At 39.4% G+C, this 21,699-nt stretch overlaps 1 protein-coding gene across 2 annotated transcripts in view; it reads right to left on the minus strand.

Moving 5' to 3' along the window:
- The window catches only part of CRPPA (CDP-L-ribitol pyrophosphorylase A), a 109,519-nt gene extending 101,228 nt beyond the window's left edge, over nt 1–8,291 (minus strand). For both annotated transcript variants that reach the window (XM_083860647.1, XM_083860646.1), the window contains exons 1-2: nt 8,143–8,291; nt 894–1,173 (exon numbers count right to left, since the gene is read on the minus strand). In XM_083860647.1, the coding sequence (XP_083716773.1) occupies nt 894–1,173; nt 8,143–8,285 (423 nt within the window). In that variant the 5' untranslated portion in view covers nt 8,286–8,291. The remainder of the gene's footprint in view (nt 1–893; nt 1,174–8,142) is intronic.
- Between the last annotated feature and the right edge of the window lie 13,408 nt (nt 8,292–21,699).

Here is a 21,699-nt window from a genome sequence, read left to right on the forward strand (position 1 = left end):
ATTTACCACATTTTCCGGAAAAGACAAGCAGTGGTACATTTTCCTAGTTTTCTAGTACCCAAATAATCTGCCATCACTAACAACTTCTACCTCAAACCATGTCCTAAAAGCAGGAAAGCATTATGCATCTTATTAATGGAGAATTCAAAAACAAATTAAAGATAGCAAATTTTGCAAACAAACCTGTGGCTAAGACGTGATTTCTTAAACCTCTGACTTAGGCAGTTCATCTAACAGTTCCTCTTGCTGCTAGTGCATGCCTCTGCTATCCTTCTACTTGCATAACACAACTTCTACCAACTCTTTTCTTCATCTATCTCTTACTTTCTCAGAAATCTTTTTTGTTTCTGTGAGTAGTCCCAGCCTCAGATGCAGTGTTAAACAGGAGAATATCCAACCTACAGCTGGAGGCTTCCCACTTACCCTGTCTTCCAGCAGTTTGCAATACTTACAGGTTCTTTTGCTGCTTATTCAGGATTTGCATGTAAGTTTGAGATGAAAGCACAAAGTTTGCAAGTCAACCAACACACTCTTTGGCTATTATTAGTATTCACTAACAGAACTGCTATGGCATTAAGTGATAATTCTATATGGAAAAAAAGGTAAACTATCATTACATAACCTATCTGTCAACTAACAAATTGCTGATTGATTTAATCTCCAGGCAGTCTCTATGGCAACTATTATTCCCTGTAGCAAATAATATCTGCAGCGTTTAAAAAATTCAACCTCCCCCACCTTACCTCTCTGCATAATAGGAAATCTGGATCTGTTCTACTTAAAAAAAACCCTCATCACACATTAATAAAATTACTAGAAAATTCCTGATTTATCAATCATGATTTTAAGCTGTAAAGTATAATTACAGAGTTGCATTGCTGTATAGTACATACCCCATGTTCTTTAGCAGCCATAACCACTTTTGAAACAATATCTTCTTCAACAAAAGGCCTCACAGCATCATGGATAATCACTACTTCTGGCTTCTGGAGCAAATGGCTGGAAAATTCCTTCTCTGCAAATACTTTCAGTCCATTGAATATTGACCGGTGACGAGTTATTCCACCTTCTACTACTGTAACTCTTCTGTGGCCATATTTTTCAATGATAGTCTTCATTGTTTCAATGTTTTCAGGAGAGACCACTACAATAATGTCAGATATCCAACTTATCCTAGAAAAATCAGTGCAAAACCAGAGAAAGAAGACATAAATGACTAAATAAAAGTGGAGATATATGAAACAAAGAAATTCATAACAATGAAAATTCAAGATGGCTAAATAAAGCACCTCTTGATACACCCAAGTCCATGTTTTTGTACTCCACTCCTTAAGGGAGAGCTATAACAGATGATTTATGCCAATAACACTGGAGTTCCGGGAAGGGACTTGCTTCCAACAATAACTTTGTGGAGGTGCACATTCTGATTACTCTTCAAAAGCCTTGAAACCATTTCTTACTCCAGCATCATTCCTAACTTCAAATAGAACTTCTAAATAAACCAGTGACAGTTTGCAATCAGTTTCTAATAAACTGGTAAATCCTGTGGCCTGGAATACTCCATGTTCTAGTGAAGCACACGGTGTACAAGAGAATACAATCAAGAAAAAGTCTGAAACAAAGATGACTATCAAGACAGGCATGAGCAGTAATTGACAGAATGGTAATGAATGAAAATTGTAATACTTTAATATTGACAGGAAACATTATTACTGGTAGTTTGGAATATATTTATATATTTATAAACAGAAAGGTTTCTGCTGTAGGAAGCTAGAAAAATATAAAAATCATAGCTGTGCTTTTTAAGAATACCATATGGAAAACACATTTTTAGAGATCTCCAAGATTATATTGTTGGTATCAGTCTAGCTCTAGAACTGAGGAGTTGTGTGGGGGGAAGTGAATGACTCACAGACCACAAGATTGAAACCAATCACAACTGAAGCTAGGTTGAAATCATACTTCTGTCAAAGCATCTAGGAATACAAATTCTAGTCATATGTGGCATTTCAAAACAACACAAATACCATAATTCAAATCCATTGTAGTGTCCTATTTTCTAAATGCCTATGTAGAGAACATAAAAAAACATTTGTTGTGTTCCCTTTCTGTGTCCCCACAGATGGCAGAAGAGCGTTTTAGCATGTCAGACAAGAAACTCACCAGATGAACAACGATTAAAAGAAAAAAAAGGATTACTATGTTAAAATTACCCATGTTACCATGCATGCTGGTTACACATGCAACTAGGGAAAAAGAGAGTTTTAATAACTGGAAAAAGTACGATGTACTGTATCAGCTAAAACTAGTAAAGCTATTGGAAACTAAGACTGCAGACACAAGAAGAACAAAGGTACTGAGGACTAAATATTTTCAGTTAGAAAAATAAGAGTATGAAATTCACAGTTCAGAAATACACAGGCTCAAGACAGTGATTTCTGCAATGACACATGAGAAGGCATTGCCTGGGAACTATTTTTACTTCAAAGGCAAAATTAATCTGTGTTACAAAGCAGTTGCCTAGAACTACATGAAACAACAGAGCATCTTCCACCTTATGTAAGGAGGGGTGGGGGGTTGTAATTAATAATACTCCATGGAAAACTTTTTCAATGAATTGTAAAGTAACTATTTAAAATAAAATAAAGTGCTATTAACATTCTTCAAAATAAAAATACTTGTCCTTATATTCATTTTACTATTAGCAAAGGCAGGAAGTACAGCCAAACCAATACATTCTCAGCATTCTTTACGTATTGAAGTTGCTCAAATGTAAAAACTGAAGTCATGTGGTTTCAAGTTTCATTTCAACTTGTCCACAGGTCAATCAAAAGGTTTAAAAATCTCTCTTATGATTTCTGGCATACTCTTATATTTAACTACAAAACACAGTACTTCTGCATGGAAGTTCAACTTGGAACTAGGGCAAACTAACTGGATTCTTCTCAGTTCTTTTAAATACCGAGAGTCAGTCAGTCATTTAACAAAGCAAAATTCAAGAAGAGCTATTTCACACAAAATGAGAACAAGAGCTCTGCACTTTGGTTTGCAGAAAGACTGTAGCCTTACACAGTACCCAGAAACTGGACAGTCTGCACAGTCACTTGTGACTGTGCAAGAAGAGCACTGACATTGCCCTTTATGGAGCCAAATGAAACAGATTATGAGGCAACTGGGTATGCACACAGCATCTTCTGAGAAGTGGGGAAGAGAACACAAGTACTGGCCCAGCCTGTGATAAATCTCTGCACAGAGGGGGTGGAATGGCTCAAGGCCTCCCGTGGTACAATACACCAACAAGTGACAGGATGCGGTCACAGCTCCACCCTGTGTCTGCATAAACACATTTGTGAACTTGAGTATGTCCTCCTTAAACTCATTCTGGACCCACATTCTACAATTAGAGCTGGGATTTAGGGATGTAACATATTCATGTAAGAGCATAAAGGTATCCTCTAGACTGATTACATACAGAACTGCTTAGGTTTTGTCCCACTAAAACTCATGAAGAGTACTAATCCAGTAAAGTGTGCTACAGATTTTAATGAATGAAAGCTGTGCACCACACAGGTTGCTAGGTCTTCTGAAGATCTGCCTATGGAAATATTTCAAAATGTTTTCAAGAAGTAGAAAGATATCTGTATACACCCAATCTGGCAGTAAACGTATCTTTTTTCCCTCCCTCAATTAGTCACATCCTTTCCTTCAGAAAGATTTCATACTAAAATAATAATCTACTGAGGAGCTGCTCAAATCCAGTTTAAAAACAGCATTTCAAACACCATTTCAATTTTATAACTGTAATATTAGATCAAGCTTCAGAAAGAATCAGCATGACACATGAAAAAGATCACAATGCTGTATCCCAACGTGCTGTCACAACACACAACTCCAGTGCTTCCATACAACACAGGCTGTGGTTCCAAAGTGGAAAATGAAGTCTGATCAAATGAAACAAAATGACAAGTCCAGTTACAATCACTTTACAACTGCCTTGGGAGGACCCCAATACTAGCAGAAAGGAAACAATGAGGTACAAAAGGACTCTATGTTTGTTTCCTGCAGCTATCCTTCTCGTCATCACCTACATGTAGACTTATTGCCTAGTAAAAAATGGTATTGTTCCATTAAATTTCAAACAGGACTACAAATACTTGTAGTAGCTGAGCTAGAACTGAAAGTAGGGGAGCTCATTAACTCAGCAACAGATTGAGTTATTCCTTCAAAACACAGGCTGCCGAGGAAATGAAACAAGCCCACTTGAAACTGTATCACCCAAAAGCCCTGCTGAGGTACAAATGTGACCCAGATTTAACCTTCTACCAGTTCACTCACACAGAAACCAGTGATGAAATCTGGTATAAGGCTTAAATACTCACACTCAATCTCTTGCCACTAAAAAACTATTCAATAGAACCTACTGAGATCAGCAAAACAAGGCCAGAATCAGGCAGATGCTGCTGAGATTACTTTAGTAGCGTTAGACAGTATTTTTCACTGTCACAGAAACTTTTAGAGGTGCAAGATAAATTATATTACTTTTGCTAACCTTATTAAAAAACAAATGAGAAAAAGAAGCAACAAGAACAAAATCCATACACAGAATTCAAGCTGTGAATTTTTTGCTCCATAAAAGCTTTGTTATGAATTTATTGATATATGAAAAAATTGATATATATGATATATGAAAAAATATATATTGATATATGAAAAAATATATTAATATAAATGTATCTCTTACAGTACAAAAATGGAAGCAGGAAGGTTTTATGGTATATTAAGAAAGTTTGGAGGATCTCATGTACAGAAACCATTCTATTTTTCCCAGAAATAAAATGCTCCTTATGAGTCAGACAAGAGAAAAAAGATGCCTCCATAAAATTTGCTGTAACTATTTTTTGCTTATAAGCTACTTCAGAAAAAAAAAAATCTAATGACAACTGGACAAAAAGAAGTATCAGAGAAGATCCATTTAACAAAACTCTAATTGTGTGACTTATAGAGCCAGTGAATATGCATCAATCAATGGAGAAAAATATTTGGCAAATAACCATGCAGGACACTTCCAAAGAGAAGCTACTTTGGGAGCTTGCCCAGGGGATTTTAAAAGACCTCCTCCCGTTTTGAGATACTACAATAAAGAAAACAAAGCTGTCTGAAAACTTTATGGAACATTTTAATTCCGCCAGTGAAGACATTAACTCTGCTTTTCTCTTTTATAACTACTCATTGTATTTGCAACATCTGGTGAAATATGAGCACAGCAAGAATAGCAGCAGCATATTTGTTCCACATTGATTTTAAAATCAATCTTTATCTTAGTTTGTTTTCCTCTCTATAGATTTAGTAAAATATGGGTGCACATGTGCATACAGAGCTAAGATTCCTCCCTGTCTCAGAAAAAGAATTGAAAAGATTCTATCCTAACAAACATGCACACACCAAAAAAAAAAAAAATCAAATTAAGGAGAAACTCTGCTAGTTGTTACAGAAGCAAAACCAAGGAATGCCATTCTAAATCAGTTGAACTTGTCGCGAACGCCTTGCATAGTTCAACAAAAGCAGGAACAAATCCAATGGGAAAATGAGACATTTAAGTTTTCTAACACACTTTAATTTTAGCCCGAAGGTAGGGCCTGACCTTCCTATCAGTGCCACTGCACTGGCAATTAAAACTGATTTTTCTGTGCCCTAGTTTTGTTCATCTCCTCCTCCTCAGGGTATCATCTGTGATTATTATTGGCAGGCCAGTGTTGTACATGCTGTTATCCTATAGAACAGGATGCACTGCTTACTCATTCATGTCTGCTCTTGTCTCATCTGCCCATTTTTCCACACTGATATTTAAGAGTCTCACTACTTTCAGCTGAACAGCACAAAAACCTTTTTCTACTGATCTTTAAAGAGCACATGCAAAGCATCTGCACATCCTTGAACTGCTCGTGTATTTCTGTCTATACTCTGCTACCTCTTTTCCAAATTTAAAAACGCTTCAAAGTAGCCACACCAGCTGAGATGTCCAGTTCAACAGAAGTCATTACAGGCTAATAAGTCAATGACCCATTCAATTTCATCAGGTAAACCACAGACATGAGAAGACAGTATCAAGATAAACACAAAAATTGCCATTTCTAGGTAGATATGTGATAAACTGCAGTTCCTCAATATTACATGCTTGTGCTTACATACACACTTAAGTAAGAACGAGGTACATCCTTTACAGTTTCAGAGACAGAAGTGTTGAGATGAAAATGAAAGCCATCCCAAGCTTTGGAGTACATCTGTTCCCAGCTCCTCATACACATCTATACCAATCAACACTCCAATTCAGCAGAGGTGGCAGGAAGCTCTGCCTGACAGAGCACTGGCAGGGATTATTGAGCTCCTAAGCAAAAAAAGCACCAAGTTGTTACTCTCACAATCAACTCGGTTGAACTGTACAACTTGACATCAACCTTCTAATTTTTTGCAGCTTTAGGACAAACATAATAGCATTACTCAAAGTAGGGCTATTTTCTCAGAGCTTGTTGGCAGTAAAAATATTTTTTTTTTTAGATGCATAACATTTCCTTCCCAAACCTCACTGTTCTCTTTTCCAGGTCTCCAATACACTGAGTAAGGATGTAATTCCTCTCTGTAGATTCCCATGACATTTTGGCAGAAATTACAGCTGTGGCAAGCTTTGGATTGGATGCTTTGCTTACTGATGTGCTTAGCTTTGCAACTGGCTGCTGTTGAAAATCAAATAAAGAAGCAGTATTTCTTTCATAAAGTAACAAGTGACCTGAGGGAAGCCTCTCTGGGTGGGAATGGAAAAAGAGTCCCAATTTTGAAGTTGTACAAGATTCCATGTGTTAAGAACTTTGGGAGATGCTGGCAATTTTCTTTCTTTCACTGATCTCCACTCCTCCCCATTTCTTCTCTCTAAAATCTAAAGGTTTGTTTTCCTACAAGTTACTGCAACACATCCAGAAATCCCCTTGACACTCCGCTCCTACCTGTGATGTTTCACTAGATACAAGACTTACATTATGTTAACATTTGACAATAATATATCAATTGTCAGTCACATGCCTAGAACACAACAGCCTTATGGAAAGGAAAAACTTGGCTCCTAAGAAATCCCATTACTTTAATGCTTTGCTCTAATGTAGAATGTTAAGGGTGGGAAGGTGCATTAAAGATCATTTAGCCCCAGTCCCCCTGCCATGGGCAGGGACACTTTCCACCAGACCAGACTGCTCAAGGCCTTATCCACCTTGGCCTTGAATGCCACCTGGGCTGGGGCATCCACAACCTCCCTGGGAAACCTGTTCCAGTTCCTCACCACCCTAAACAGTAAAGAATTTCTTCCTAATACCTAACCCAAATTTCCCAACGTTCAATTTGTACCCAGTACTCCTTGTGTCATCACTACAACATAAATATGGGTAAGTTACACATGCACCTTCACTCTACGTAAGCCACCAGCTTCTAGTTCAGCAACTATAACTCAAACACTTCTGCTTCAAACTTCCTGCTGATCCAAGGTCTTTTACATGGGCAAACATGAGCATAATGTGTGCAGAGCATAATGCAGTGCTGTACATCAGTGAGTTCATCCATCCCATCATGAGGAGTGGACCATTTTTTGAAGCCTTTGGACATTATAAAGGCCATCTTCACTGGCAATGGCAGCACAGATCTCTTTTCCGGATAGTCCTGCGACTGTCTCCGACAGCTGCGGTGGGCCCAGCTCACCACACCAGCCACTGCAGCTACACGAACCCTCCAGCTCCGAGGCTGAGGGGCCTCCAGGAGCTAAGGAATGCGGCACAGGCTCGGAGCACGGACAGGGCTGGGGAGGGAGGGCAGAGAAGCCACCGGGACCGGGATGCGGCGCTAGAGCCAGGCTGGAGCGGGGGAAGCGCCCGGGTCCCGCTCGGGACTTCGCAGGTGAGGGGCCCAAACACGCGTCCTTCCCTTCCCGGTCTGACCGGGCGGGGAGGGACGGAGAGACACTGCAACGCAAACTGGACCCGCCCTGGTGCCCAGGGCCTCGGGCGAGGGCAGCGGGGGCTGCCTGTGGCCCCCCGGGGTCCGGCGAGGGCCGGCAGGAGCCCGCGGGCGCGGTCGGGAGCCGAGCGGCGCCGGGCTCGTTACCTCTCCATGGCCCGCACCGCGTAGCTGACGAGCGGCCTCCCCTGCACGGCGCAGAACTGCTTGGGGGTGGCACCGCCCAGGCGCTCCCCGCTCCCGCCCGCCGGCAGCACGGCCGACACCGACACTGGGCCGCGGGGCTCCATCTGCGCCGGGCCCGGGGCGGCTCCGCTCCGCGCCCCCCGCGGCACGAACGGCGCAACCGCCCGCCCGCCTGTTTTATTCGCCCGCGACGTCCGCGATCCAAAGAATCCAGCGCCCGCCCGCTCGCCTGCCCCCGGCGCGCCCCGGGCCCTACCGCTCCCCCCCTCCCCCCGCGGTACGCGAGCCCCGCAGGAGCTCCCCGGGCCCCGCAGCCCCGGGAACGCCCGGACCGCGCCGGGACAGCGCCCGGACATTGCCCGGACACCGCCCGGGACAGCGCGGCACGGCGATAGCGAACACGCAGCGGCGCTGCCCGGGCACGGCCGCCATGGGCCCTTTAAGTGCCCGGGCCGCGGGTGTCTCGGGGCGGGGCCGCGCTGAGGGCGGGGAGGCGCTCCCGTCCCGTCCCGTCCCGTCCCGTCCCGCCGGGAGCGAGGGGAGGGAGCCGCGGATGGGGCCGGAGATCCTGTCCCAGTGAGGGAATAAACGCAGCGCCGGTGGCGCCGAGGGAAAAGCAGGCCCGCGTCATTGTGAGAAGCCAGGAGGCTGGCGGGGGACGCCTGCTGAAATGTGGGGATTGGTTCCCTTCATCCTCGGAGCGGGGATTGGAATAGGATCACTTGGAATTGTTAAGGTTGGAAGGCCTCTTAAGTCATTGAGTCCAATCGTTTACCCAGCATGGCCATATTCACTGTTAAACTACATTTCCCAACTGCTGCATCCACACGCCTTTGGAACAAACACTTCCAGGGATCGCGACTCCACCACTTCCCTGGGCATCCTGTTTAATGCCAGCCCTTGCAGTGAAGAAAATTTCCCCAATATCCAACATAAACCTCTCCTGATGCAGCTTGAGACTATTTCCTTTTCTGTCCCTTGCTACCTGGGAGAAGAGGCCAATTCCCACCTGACTCCAGCCTCCTTTCAGGGAATTGTAGAGTGTGATAAGGTTTCCCCTGAGCATCCTTTTCTCCAGGCTCAGCAGCCCCAGCCTCCCCAGCCATCCTCAGGGGATTTGTGCTCCAGGCCCGTCCCCATCCCCTTGTGTCTCTCTGGATGCACTCCAGCACCTCAATGTCTTTTTTTGAAGTGAGGGGTCCAAAACTGGGCACAGCACTGTGGGTGTGGCCTCACCGGGGCCAAGCATAGCGAGACCACCGCTCTGCTGGCCACACTGCTTCTGATACAAGCCAACATGCCACTGGTGTCCTTGGCTACGTGGCTCTTGTTCAGCCGCTATGAACGAGCACCCACAGGTAAAACTCAGTGGTAGTCACTTCACTGTGAGGATCTAGGATGTTGCAGCTTGTCTCATGGTGTTACTTACTGTAAGCAGTGATTGCTGAGACATGTTGTTTGGAAAATTCCCGGGGCTGATACCCGTTAAATGGCAGAGGAGGAGCAGACTGGTTATCACCTGTCAAGACCTTAGTGAGGTGGCAGGTGCCAGGGCAAGCCAGGAAGCTGAGCCAGTGGATGTGGGTCAAGGTCAGGGAGGCATCAGACCAGGTGCACACATAGGAGACCAACAGTAAAGACTGCTTAAAAGCTTCCAAAGCAGAACAAGAAAAGGAGGGTTGAGAAGAGGGTTGCTTCTAGCTTTTTTGTAACAGCTCTTACTAGTGGAAGAGCTGTGTTTGTATTTGACAAGTTAGACTCCATAACTCAGTCATCCAAGCTTTAAGGTGGGGGCACGCACCAAGGCCCTGGCAAGGCCCTGGCCCTTGCCTCTGGGACATTCTTTTTAGGAAAAATTCAGTGTCTTTCATGCAGGTTATCATAAAATGACCAAAATCTTTAAAGTCTGCAAAACTTCTTTATATCTTTGAGAAAATAGCTTATTTGCAGCTTTTCCGGTTTCTTTTAGCTGTGTTAAGAGGAACCTAAGAAAAACACATACAGAGACCTTTCTGAGGAGTAAGCACGAAAGTTTATGTGGCAGCTGGGCTGCTTTGCCAGTGCCAGCTGTGGGCTGGAGTAAAATGATCATACAGGCTTGCAGAGGAATCATATATAGGAGTCATACAATAGGAGTGAAGTGATCCCTCCTAGCAAAGGCAAGACTTCACAGGTGTTCTTGATACCTGCAGTCACAGGAAAAGCACGTGCACAGGCACTTTACATGCAGAGGTGTCAAGCTTTTGGAATGGAGACTTTTCACCAGAGAGGGAATTAGCTAGAAATTGAACTGCCTTCCTCCCAACAAGTGTTGGTCTCATTGTCCTCAGGACAGTTCAGCTTGTGGGATTTAAAAAAAAAAAAAAAAAAAAAAAAAAAAAAAAACCATTGGCTCAGCAACTATATTAAACTGTTTATGTTCTCTTTTTGCAGGTCTTTTATTTTCTTTTCTTGGAAAGTATTTCACTACCTAATTCCTGACTGATGACATATATTTTTCTGTTGTCTCTTTTTGGGACTTCTAAGTTTGTACTGTGATTCAGCATCACTTCATTATTATTAGGTGCCCCAAATTAATTTTTCTTCTTAAGTTAGGCACCTCTAGTATCCACAGTATCCACAATCATCTTGCATCTGTTTTTTTTTCTTGCAGCAGTTCTATACAAATGTGTTCATGGCAACTTATTCTGCAGCATTCCCATTTTTTTGGTTTTTTTCAGTGCAACATATTCTGAATTCCTGTCTCAGGTCTTCATGCATTCATTTATAAAAACCACACCTCTTGTTTGCCTTTCTATAAGGAACAAAATAAGTTCTTTTTAGTTCCATGGCTTCTCACACTGTACATGAGTTCTGAGGAGTAAGTAAGACATTCCCAACACCAAAAGAGCCTTCAGAAATATTTTCTCTTTCCTTCTTGACATTGTGGTTTTACATGTGTTCACCTACATCCACAATCTCTTGTGCCCAGTACCTTCTTTCTTGTCCATCCAGTGTTTCCCCACTTCATTTCATTCATTAATCTTAACTTCTTCTGTGAAGGAACATGTGCCAATTTGGTTCCATTCTTGCTCTGAAGTCCATTTTCCTTATTATACCAGGGATATTATACTTGATCAATCCAGAATAAATTATATTTGATGGATGGACTTTAGTGGATACAGACTTAAGTGTCATCAAATCTGTTGTATATTATGGTGAGATTTTACAATCCAGCCAAAAAGCACTTTGAAGCTGCCTTTGGCTGCACTTGAACATCAAATGTTTCAGAAGTTTTCATGCTTTCCACAGTCCCTATGGAGTCAAAAGATTTTTGTCTTGTGTTGATAGCACCTGGTAATTATTCCAGAGGCCCATCAGATTCTTGGGGTCTTGGTTATACTGAATTTGTTACTGCTATTTTTTTCTTAGACAATGATATGGAAGGAAGAGCATATTTAACATTCTTATCTATTTATATTATGCTTTACCATGAGTTAAGAAAACTGGGATTTGGGGGTTTACATTTTTTTAATATTCATTTATTAGTAACATGCAGTGAAGCACTTTGGGAATGGAGCAACACTTTGTGAATACATAATTTATCTTCAGTTCCATTCCATTATACATTTTGTATTGAATCAATCTAATATTTTAGTTGCTGTGCGTATATATGCATGCTCATATACAAACATTGGAAGTGGGAAAAATGTGAATTCACACATATTGGAAGAACAATTTTGCAGTTCTTGGCTGGATAAGAATGGACAGAGACAGCATTTACCTCAAAGCAAGTAAAGAGCAGGCAAATTTATCATTTCTGTGCAGGGGTATGACATCTGAAACCACAACTGAAGTTTGCAATTATGCAGTAAACATGCCAATCATATGGTTGAAAAAAAAAAAAAGTGTGTTTCTTTTCTTTTTTTTATTGAAGAAAGAAGATATGTGCAAATTGGAATAAAATTACAGTAGTGAAATTCACCTGACAATTTGACTGCTGGGGGAAAAATCATCTGTTTCTATGACTGAAACTCATAACAGGGTTTTCAGAGAACATTAAGTTATGGGAGTGGTAGATATGATTCGCAAAGGTTTTTGTGGAAAAAGTAGTGTAATAATAAAATTTCTTAATTTAAAATTGCAGTTGAGTCTTCTGTAGATGTGGTATCACTCAGAAATTGTCATTTTTTCAAAACTCTTGAAGCATTTTTTTTAGTGCAGGCAAAATAAGATGAATTTGCCTTTTCCTGACAAGCAGCAAGGTTCACTATTGCGTGTTTTAAAAGGGAAATGCATGCAATCGAGGAATATTTTGCAAGTTAAAGTAAATTTAAAAGCAAAATTACAAAACCCCCACAATATACTGTGGAGGTGCAAGATCTCTAAAAGATAATATAAAAATAAAAGTGTTTCAAATCTGAGAGCCGTTCTTGAAGCTAAGATGGTATCTGTGCCATTCTGAGCAGTTGTGCAGGCTTTTAACCAGAACCTTGTGTTTGCAGGATTGTATTTCACTAATTTTATGCAGATATAGGAATTATTACTTCAGTGGTGGCAAGCCATAAAATGAACATCCAGAGCTGTGAGGAAGGAAGTGGAATGCCAGTTCTCTTTAGACATTTTTTTTGTTCAAGCAGGATAGCAGTCTTGGCTCTCTTGAAGTCACCAATAACTGTCTCAAATCATAGAACTCACTGTTTACAGAAATAGACACAGGCTCCTTGCAAGTCCCCCAAAGGATAGAATTTCAGTTTTTATCTTGCATGTCTGTTGCTATTTGTAGCACTTTGCACAAGATCTTGAAGTCTTAGGCTTCATGGAAAGCATGCTTATTTTTTCTAGATATTTTATTTCAGTTCTGATTGATTACTAGAAAAAATAATCATGTACCAATTTTATTTTATGCTCTTCACAATTTTCTAGCTTTTACCTGGATCTGAGAGCTGATCAGCCTTCCACATGGTTCTTTTAGACTGACTTTTACATCTTCACTATTTCAATCTTTGTTGCACAGGAGCTGCCTTCAAGTATTTGCTCTGTAGTGACAGTGGTTTCCAAGTCAATATTGTGTCATAGGGAACTTAGAGCTTGAGGCAGTATAAGAGATGAGGCAATATTGAAAAGGGCAAAAATATTTTCTCTCCAAAGCATATTTAGTACCTTTGGGGAAATCTTATCTTGTTTCACATTAGCATATATTTATGTTTGTATTTTTACAAATATGACTGCAAAGGGTTTTTTCTTGGTCTGAGATTCTTTGATGAAAAATGCTATAGATGTGTGGAACACTTAGATAAAGAGTTGTGCTATTGATTTGCTCCTATTGGTATGTGGAACTGAGATCAAAACAGCACGTACAGCAAGGGAGTTACACACATGCATAACTTAAATGATGTGAATGTTAACTATCAAATATCAAAGACTACTTACATGCCTTATATACAGTGTGCATAGAGCCACCTATAGATCAAATCCCTAAGGGGAATTCTAAGTGCTATTTCCTTCACAGGCAATTCTGCAAAATATATATTTTTTAATAGTTGAAGTGTAAATAGAGAATATTAATGTTAAGAGTGTAAAGGAAATGTGGTCTTTGAACACAGAGGAGTATTTTCATGCTTGCTTATCACTGTAAGTATGATGAAAAACATGCATTGCATTTCACCTGTGTTTTACATGTGCAAACCCCTTTGACATTGTTTTACATGGTTTTGGTAGCTAAATCTCTTCTATGAATACTTGATACGTAGAGGAAGTATCTTGCTTGTGTGCTGTGCAAGTGCTGGAAAAAATTGGCAAACATTGATTTTGATGTTTGGCACACATTCTAAAGCTTCATCCTAAAATGTTATATTTCCCCTGAAGTGTTTATCCATTCTCCATCTGATAATCCTCTAGGCCTCTGGGATATGGATGGTTATTTCAGGAGCTAATTAGTATTTTGTGTACACAAAGTAAAAGAATTTAAAGATAAGAGAATTGCCCTATAGTATGTAATCCAGTAATTCATGAGAGTGAAATTCCCTGACTGCAGGAGAATTTGTGAAATTCAGAAATGTTAAAGACTTGGACAAAAACTGCTACTGCTTTGGGGAGTGCTTTGGCAAATAGGCAATGAGATGGAGGCCTTGCAATTTTTCATTAGAAACTAGTCTTAAACACTTGGCTCTGGAAGAGTCTTTGTAGATTCTAGCTGTGTGTGTCAGATGTTCAGCAATGCCAGGTTTGCGCAGGCCTGTCTGCTCAGCTTTAACATCACCATGTATTGTGCTGTGTATAGGAACTGTGGTTTAGGGTCTTTGGCTGTCGGAGTGCACTGGATGGTGACGCTAACAAAGACATGCAAGTTGAGGGATGGAATCCCTATGGCTGTTCTCCATTGTTACTGTGACATAAGAGCCTGTACCAGCCATTAGGGTAGTGCCCTATCATGTCAGTAAAAAGAGAAATGTTTAATTTTGACAGATGACTGAAGAAAGTTACCTCTGAGGAAAGACTAATGGTAGTTTGATTTTCTCAACATAATTCAAAGCAGAGATAGTCTATGAACTGGTTAAGTGGTGTTGAGGCACAGATGTCAAGATGGCAGTGATATAGAATGATGTAATGAAACATTATATGAAAATATATAAGACTTGAAGTTAAATTTGGAGTAAAGTTGGGATTTTCATGGTTCTGAATCTTTGTTTTAATTTTGGTGTGTGTCGCGGTGTCGGTGTTTTTCTCGCCTCGGGCACCACGGCAAATCAGGTACGGCTCGGGAGCCGGACAAACCCCGTCAGTCCTGTGAGTCTTGGTTGGACCTCAGCAGTAAGTGATGACGGCAGGGGAAGGAAGGAGGACTCTGCTCAGGTTTAGCCAACTGGGTTTATTGTTCTCACAGGGGAGACAACTGAAGCCCAGGGTGTCTGCCTCAGCAGAACCAAGGAGCACCCGAATGAAGCAACTTTTATTGGGGGAGGAACAAGGGGATGGGCTCAGCCAAGGTCCAATCAGGGATAAGTGGGGGATGACTCTGTATGTTAGTGACACATAAGAAAACAAACTAGAGAGGTAGGAGGGGGAAGCCGGGATCCTGTTCAATCACTCGACACTCTCCCTGGAACTTTCTAGAGGCAGGGAGGGGCCCCAAAGAGACAGACAGGACCCAGAGGTTATGAAACACGAGATTGACATATAACTGAAACTGGGGTGAACTATAAGATACAACCAAAAGGGGGTACGTGGAACGAACCATGATACAGTACATAAAGCTGGGTAAGAAGGAACTGCAAACACATAAAACAAAAAACAAAAACAAAACAAAACAAAACAAAACAAAACAAAACAAAAAAAAAAAAAAAAAAAAAAAAAAAAAAAAAAAACCAACAAACAAAACAAACAAAAAAAAAACCACTGCCACAGGTGTGTGTCTATTATCATGCTGTATTTTATTCTTTACCTTCTTCTGTGTTATTTCCATGGAATATATGTGAAGGAAATTAAACAATTCACCAAACTTCAAGTGATGGAGACAACCAAATAGCACCAATGAAAATTTGCAGATTTGGTATATATAGGTGTACAAGTTTTACTATTTATTACTGCACTGCGAGCATTGTTTCTGCATCTCTTGTTATGTTAATAATGGTCCTTACTTTAAGAATACCAGGAATATTATTCATTCGCCCTACATCTAAAGAATATAGATGAAGTCAGTTTGCCAGGGTTCATATAGGAGGGATTCCATCCATGTCAGTTTTTACTCAGTAAATAAAGACTGGTCCTAACTATTCCATCAGGGACTGAAATTGCAGCAGTCAAGGCAATGGACTATCCAAGACAAAAACTGGACTTAGTCTTCATTACATATTTATATGTAATTAGACAAAACAATCATGCACTAGTAGGTTTTTTTCCTCATTTTCTTTTGATTTTTTTTTTGTGTTACTTTCTAACCCATTTGGTAGTTGGTAAAGGGAAGTGGCTTAAAATGCAGTCTGCCTTGTGGTGAGGTTTGTGAATCTTTTTTTTCTTTCTAAACAGTTGCTTTATAGTGAGCAAAACATCCAGGATGATAGTCCCTAAAAACAGTAGTCTGTATGTAAGGTGTGTATGTATGGAAAAGAATTGTGGTACAGGTAATGTAAATACTGGAAAGAAATGAGCCTGATCATTGAAACACCATGGGAAAGAGGATTTTGTTTAGCTAAAGCCAGAAGTTTCAAAGGGAAGTGTAGAAACAAACAGGTTTGCAAGGGACTGCAGTATTTGAGTAGATAACCACAAAGTACTATGTTCTTAAGATTCAGACAGTGGCTTGAATGATCTGTCTAATGCAGGCTTTTATAGAAGATGTATGCCAAGAAGTATTAAATTAAGCAAATAAAAATAGAAATCCTTAATATTTACTTTATTATTGGCAAAAGATGTTGCAACATTTTCTTCTGGGAGAGATGTCAAGATTCATAACTGATTACAAAAAGATCAAAAGAAAATATGGGGACAGTAGTTGCATAACACCTAGGAGAGGTTTTATGTATAACTCACTAGTGTATTCTTGATGGTCTTGTTCACAAAATCAGATGACTGTAATTTTATACATGTATATGATATTTGATATATTTTATGCAGATGGTAAGCAGGATTTTGAGCCAAATTCTTCAACAAGGAAGTTCAGGTGTGTGGCAGACTGATAGCTTTCTAAGAAACCTGTACATGAATCTTGTCAGTTAGGTAGTATTCATTCTCCTCAGAAATAGGAGGCTGTGGTCACCCACCAGAAGATTTGAACAGTGCAGTGGAATGTGAATCTCTGTGAAGATGGCAGATTCGAAAGTCTCCCTGACTTCTCTGGTTCAGTGTGGAATGGTACAGACACACTGTGCTGTGCATTCTTCCCTTTGCATGGGAAGCGAAGGCACAGAGACAGTCAGAAATGGTTTTCTATCACATGTATTTAGATTTGATAGTCTGCTACATCCCAGGGGTAGCTATGTTCGTGGGCTCTTTGGCTTGGCAATCTGCAGATGGAGCAAGTCTTTTGAAGTATCATGGAAAGTTGTGAGGATCAGAAGAAAATGAAGAACACACAGCACATGCTGTAATCCACATGCCATTTTGTTCCCTTATTTTGATCCATCTTCTCTTCTTTCTCCTCTTCTAGACATACCCAGGTTCAGGCATTTCAATACCTGAAAACAAAAGATGCAGTGCAGTGATACAACCAGTTCCCAGGTGCTATTATCTGTTCTGGCTACTGTCCTAAAAATTGCAATAAAGATGCACAAAAGCAAAAGTTTCAGCAGGCTTTTTCAATGAAAAAAAAAAAAAAAAAAAAAAAAAACCACCAAAAGCAATATTTCTTGCTAAAACAAAGATTTTTGCAGCTTTACATTTTAGAAACACTCAGACCTCTGTTCTCCATCCCAACAGAATGACCATAAGGAGTCTAAAAAGTCTTTCTCCAACTCATCCCAAAGTAAATGAATAAATAAATAAGCAAATAAATAAAATAATAATCTAACAAGCAACAGATGTTTAAACTTGCTTCAGCTGCAATTAAGGTCTTTGTGCTGCAGAGTGTTTTAAAGCTTTGAATAGTCACTCCATTTCTCAGTGGCTGTTCTTGTGGTAGGGCTAGACAAGTACTTTTCTCCTTGGGCCCTCTCTCTCAACTCTCCACTGTTTTATATGAAAGAACTTTAATGATTGTGCCTGGCTGGCTTTTCTTTAGCCAGCTAAACATCACATTTCACAGACTGATTTATGCTTTTACTAAGTCACTTTACAGCTTCTTCACTAAGTCACTTCTCACTGGGGCTAACAAAACAAATCAAATGTGGAAGTCCTAAGCCAAGTCAGAGCATTGCTTTTCCTCTCAGTAGTCAAAATTAAAAAAAAAATGCATCCAGACATTCTAAAAAGAGATTTTAAATATTTATGTATCAAAAGATAAGTGTGCTATAGTAATATAGTTCAGAACAGCTAAGGGTTTAAACAATGAGACAATACTACTAAAATAGAGCAGAGGACAAGAAATAGACAAAGTGTTCAAAACATTTTTTTGTCATTTAGTATTTTTTACTTAAGCAGATGGTAGTAAAAGTCACTTTTTGACAGGAGTTACCATTGCAGTTTAGTAACCAAAACTATATTATCATTTCAGGGGATTTTGATTTAGGCCTCTTTTCTGATGGCTGACTTATTTTATTTTATTTTCCATAACATTCAAGAAGTACCATATTCCACAAATATTCCTATTAAAGAAGTTGTCCAGATTTTCATTTCTATTAAAACATCCTCTGTATTTCTTTGTGATTGTAAAGAAGCATTAAGAATGCCTGAACTTTAGATAATGTAACATCATCTCTTTTACTATCATGTCAAACCAAAGGGAGATAAGAAAATGCAAACTCCCAAAATGGAGTTACAGTCCAGTGTTTCTAAAGATTTCTCTCAGCAATTAGTAGAGACTGCTTATTTTCATGGCATGTTGTTCAATAAGCATTAATTAAAAATTAAGAATGTTTTCTTGTCATGGAAGTATTGAGTGAGGTAGATGTTTGATTATTAACTCAGTGGTAGGCAATATTTCTTGTAAATCACACTTTTCTAGTGTGTCAGTCCACATAACTCACAGAAGGAGTGAGCTGAAAGGCTGGATGTCTTTCAGAAAGATGCATGGGCAGGCTTTTTGTTGTGGGGACGACGTTCAGGCAAAATTAGCAAATCCAGTGACAGAATGTCTGCTTAGCTCATAAATCTCTAGAGAATTTTCAGGTTTAGCCTGGAGCCATGTTTATATGTATGTCAATGAACTTAAAATCAAAGCCCCTTGCCTGGCCTCCAGGAAAGGAAATGCATCATGAGAATAGGATACCTTCCAACTCTAAGGATTCCTTATAATTTTCAGCTGAACACCTCCAGGTTAATACTGCAGCAACAAGACTCTCACAGTGGAATGTATTGAACAGTCCTCTCTTGATTAATGTTGTACTTCTTCAGGAAGGATATAAAGGTCAAGGTTAGAAGGACTAAAGTGATTTACTAGCAGAAATCTGTTAGGTATTTTGAAGGGTGTTATTCAAATGTCTGCTTTATTTCCAAACAAATGTCTAAGCTTGGATTGGGTGGTTTTGATTCCAAGGCTGCTGGAAAGGCAAGAGCAGAAGATTTGTTACTATTATTAAATAACTGAATAAATAAACTTCTCGAGGGCCTTTCTAGTCTAGATTGCAAATGTCAGGCTCTTATGACTTCCATGGTTGACAAATGTCTTAATGACACATACTATCTGCCACTGCCTCTAAGAAGTGTGCCTCTGAGTGCCTCCATGCTATCAAAACAATCAGCATCTGGCTAAGTTTGTTCCTAGTAATGTCTAAGGAAAATTGATTTCCACTCATTATAAAACAATTTACCCCTTAGCTGGGAGAAGATTTCATCAACTCAAAAGTAATGAAATAGTGATGGCAGATTAACAGATTATTTCCTAATTTATTCGCTTTTAGTTTTCTAAAGAAGCAAGTATCAGAAATTATAAAATGATTAGGTTCTTTTTTAGATGTTTGAAATGCTTTTTAAGAAAGTATTTGGAATTTTGATCTGCTTATATGATTGAACATCATTTTTGTCTTTCTTTTTTAACTCAGGAGCAAACTTGAGATGTATCTTATCTAAAATTATTTCAGTTTAAGCAATACTATTCACTGAGCCTTTGAGAAACTTTGGCCACTGACGTCCACATGAGCAATGGCCCATATCCTATCCACTGCAACTTTACATGTTGGAGATTCTCCACAAGAAACTAGTTGGACGTACTTTTGTAATGCCTTTTGTCTGGATCCTTGGATACACCCCTATGAGGTCATGTGTAACAGGATGAAACCAAGGCAGATTGTATAGGCCACACTGAAGCATTCAGAGCTACAAGTTGCATCACAAAGTAACATTATTTCTTTAAAAACTTCTATAACTATATTTCTAGTGCTGTTTTCCTACTGATCTCAAAAGGCCAGTCATGGCCAAAGAAGTGACCTTAGCTAACTCAGGTGACGCGTCAAAGTTGCTGCTGATGGACACAGCTCCTGTTGGCTTCCTTCACGTTCCCTGAAATATGCCAGACTTAGAAATGGGCCCCACGGTCTTTCTATAGCATGTCCAGCAAAATGTCACAAAGTCATTTTAGCTGAAGTGTGTCAGATTATTCCCCTTTGGGTAGTTCTGCGTAAAAAGACAATATAGAAGTTATTATCCTTATTTCTAAATGTAAACTGATTTTAAACATGTATTTTGTTCCTATAGTCCAACTTTACTGACTGAAGAAGAGTTATGAGCAAGATGTGCAGTTTTTTCATCCTTCTTATTTCTCGAAGTTAAACACAGAACTGATTTTTAGTGACTATTGGCATTGAAATTGGTTATATTTTAGTCCATTATCTCAGTATTTTGTGTTTTATCATCTTGAATAAGTAGGTGGATAGCAATTTAAAAATTGATAGATGTTTGGCATTTGGAAAAAAAAATTCTGTCATGAAATGATTGAATGAGACTATAATGTCTGTTAAATTAAAAAAAAAAAAAACACCTCTAAGTCTGCTGAACTAAAATGCCTAGCAGCAATGTCATTTCAGTTCTCTCTCTGCTAACTCCTTTATTCATCATCTCTCTTTTTATGCTTAAAAGAAGCACCTTTAAGATCACAAAATTGAAGTATAAATGGTCTCTGGTCTCATCATTTTGATATTTTCAGTCACAAAATTGAATTTGAAACAACTCGTTTATTAATGCAGTGGGGGTTTTTAACTATACTACCATGTGGATCACCTAAAATTGAATTAAAAAGTGTATCTATCTCACATATGGCAAATTTTAAAGTGAATTCTTGAAAGTAACTTTGAGTAATTTTATCAGCTAAATGTACTGAAAAATCAGTACATTTAGTTGATAAAATTTGGGATTCAGGAAGTCAAGTCACACAGCAGCAGTGATTTTCAAACAGTTCCCCATTAATGACCAAGATGTCTGCCAAGAACTTCATTACAAATCTTTTGGAATTAAAATGTAAAATAGGATGCGATAAAAAAGAAGGTCAAAGAGAACTTGGGTGAGACCTTATCAGGCAAGATTCTTCATAACTCTGCTCTTGTGTAATTTTTACTTTGAGTGCAAATGGATTGTAAAAGTTAATGATTTAAGAACAGCAGAATCCCATTATGAAATCTTGCCCATAGTGTTTAAATACATCTTGAAAGATTAAGAACAGGTGATTCATGCAGTATGTGTTGAAAAGTAGATTAATAACTAATTTTCTGACACATTCTGTTAGAATTTGTGAATAAATGTGCAGGACTGTATTGGTTCTATAGAAAAAATGAAACCATATGTAATTTATACCATTATTCTGATTTGATCATTACTAATGAAAAGAAAAAAAAATGGCAGTGTCTCACTAGCTGGTAAAATTTCTCTAATATACACATCTTCTGAAATCCAGAGCTTGAGAATTGTTAAATAAGAACCTGACTTGGACCATTAATAAACACCATCTGTTAA

The sequence above is a fragment of the Zosterops lateralis genome (assembly GCF_965231275.1).
Source record: "Zosterops lateralis genome assembly, chromosome: 1".
Taxonomy (NCBI): Eukaryota; Metazoa; Chordata; class Aves; order Passeriformes; family Zosteropidae; genus Zosterops; species Zosterops lateralis.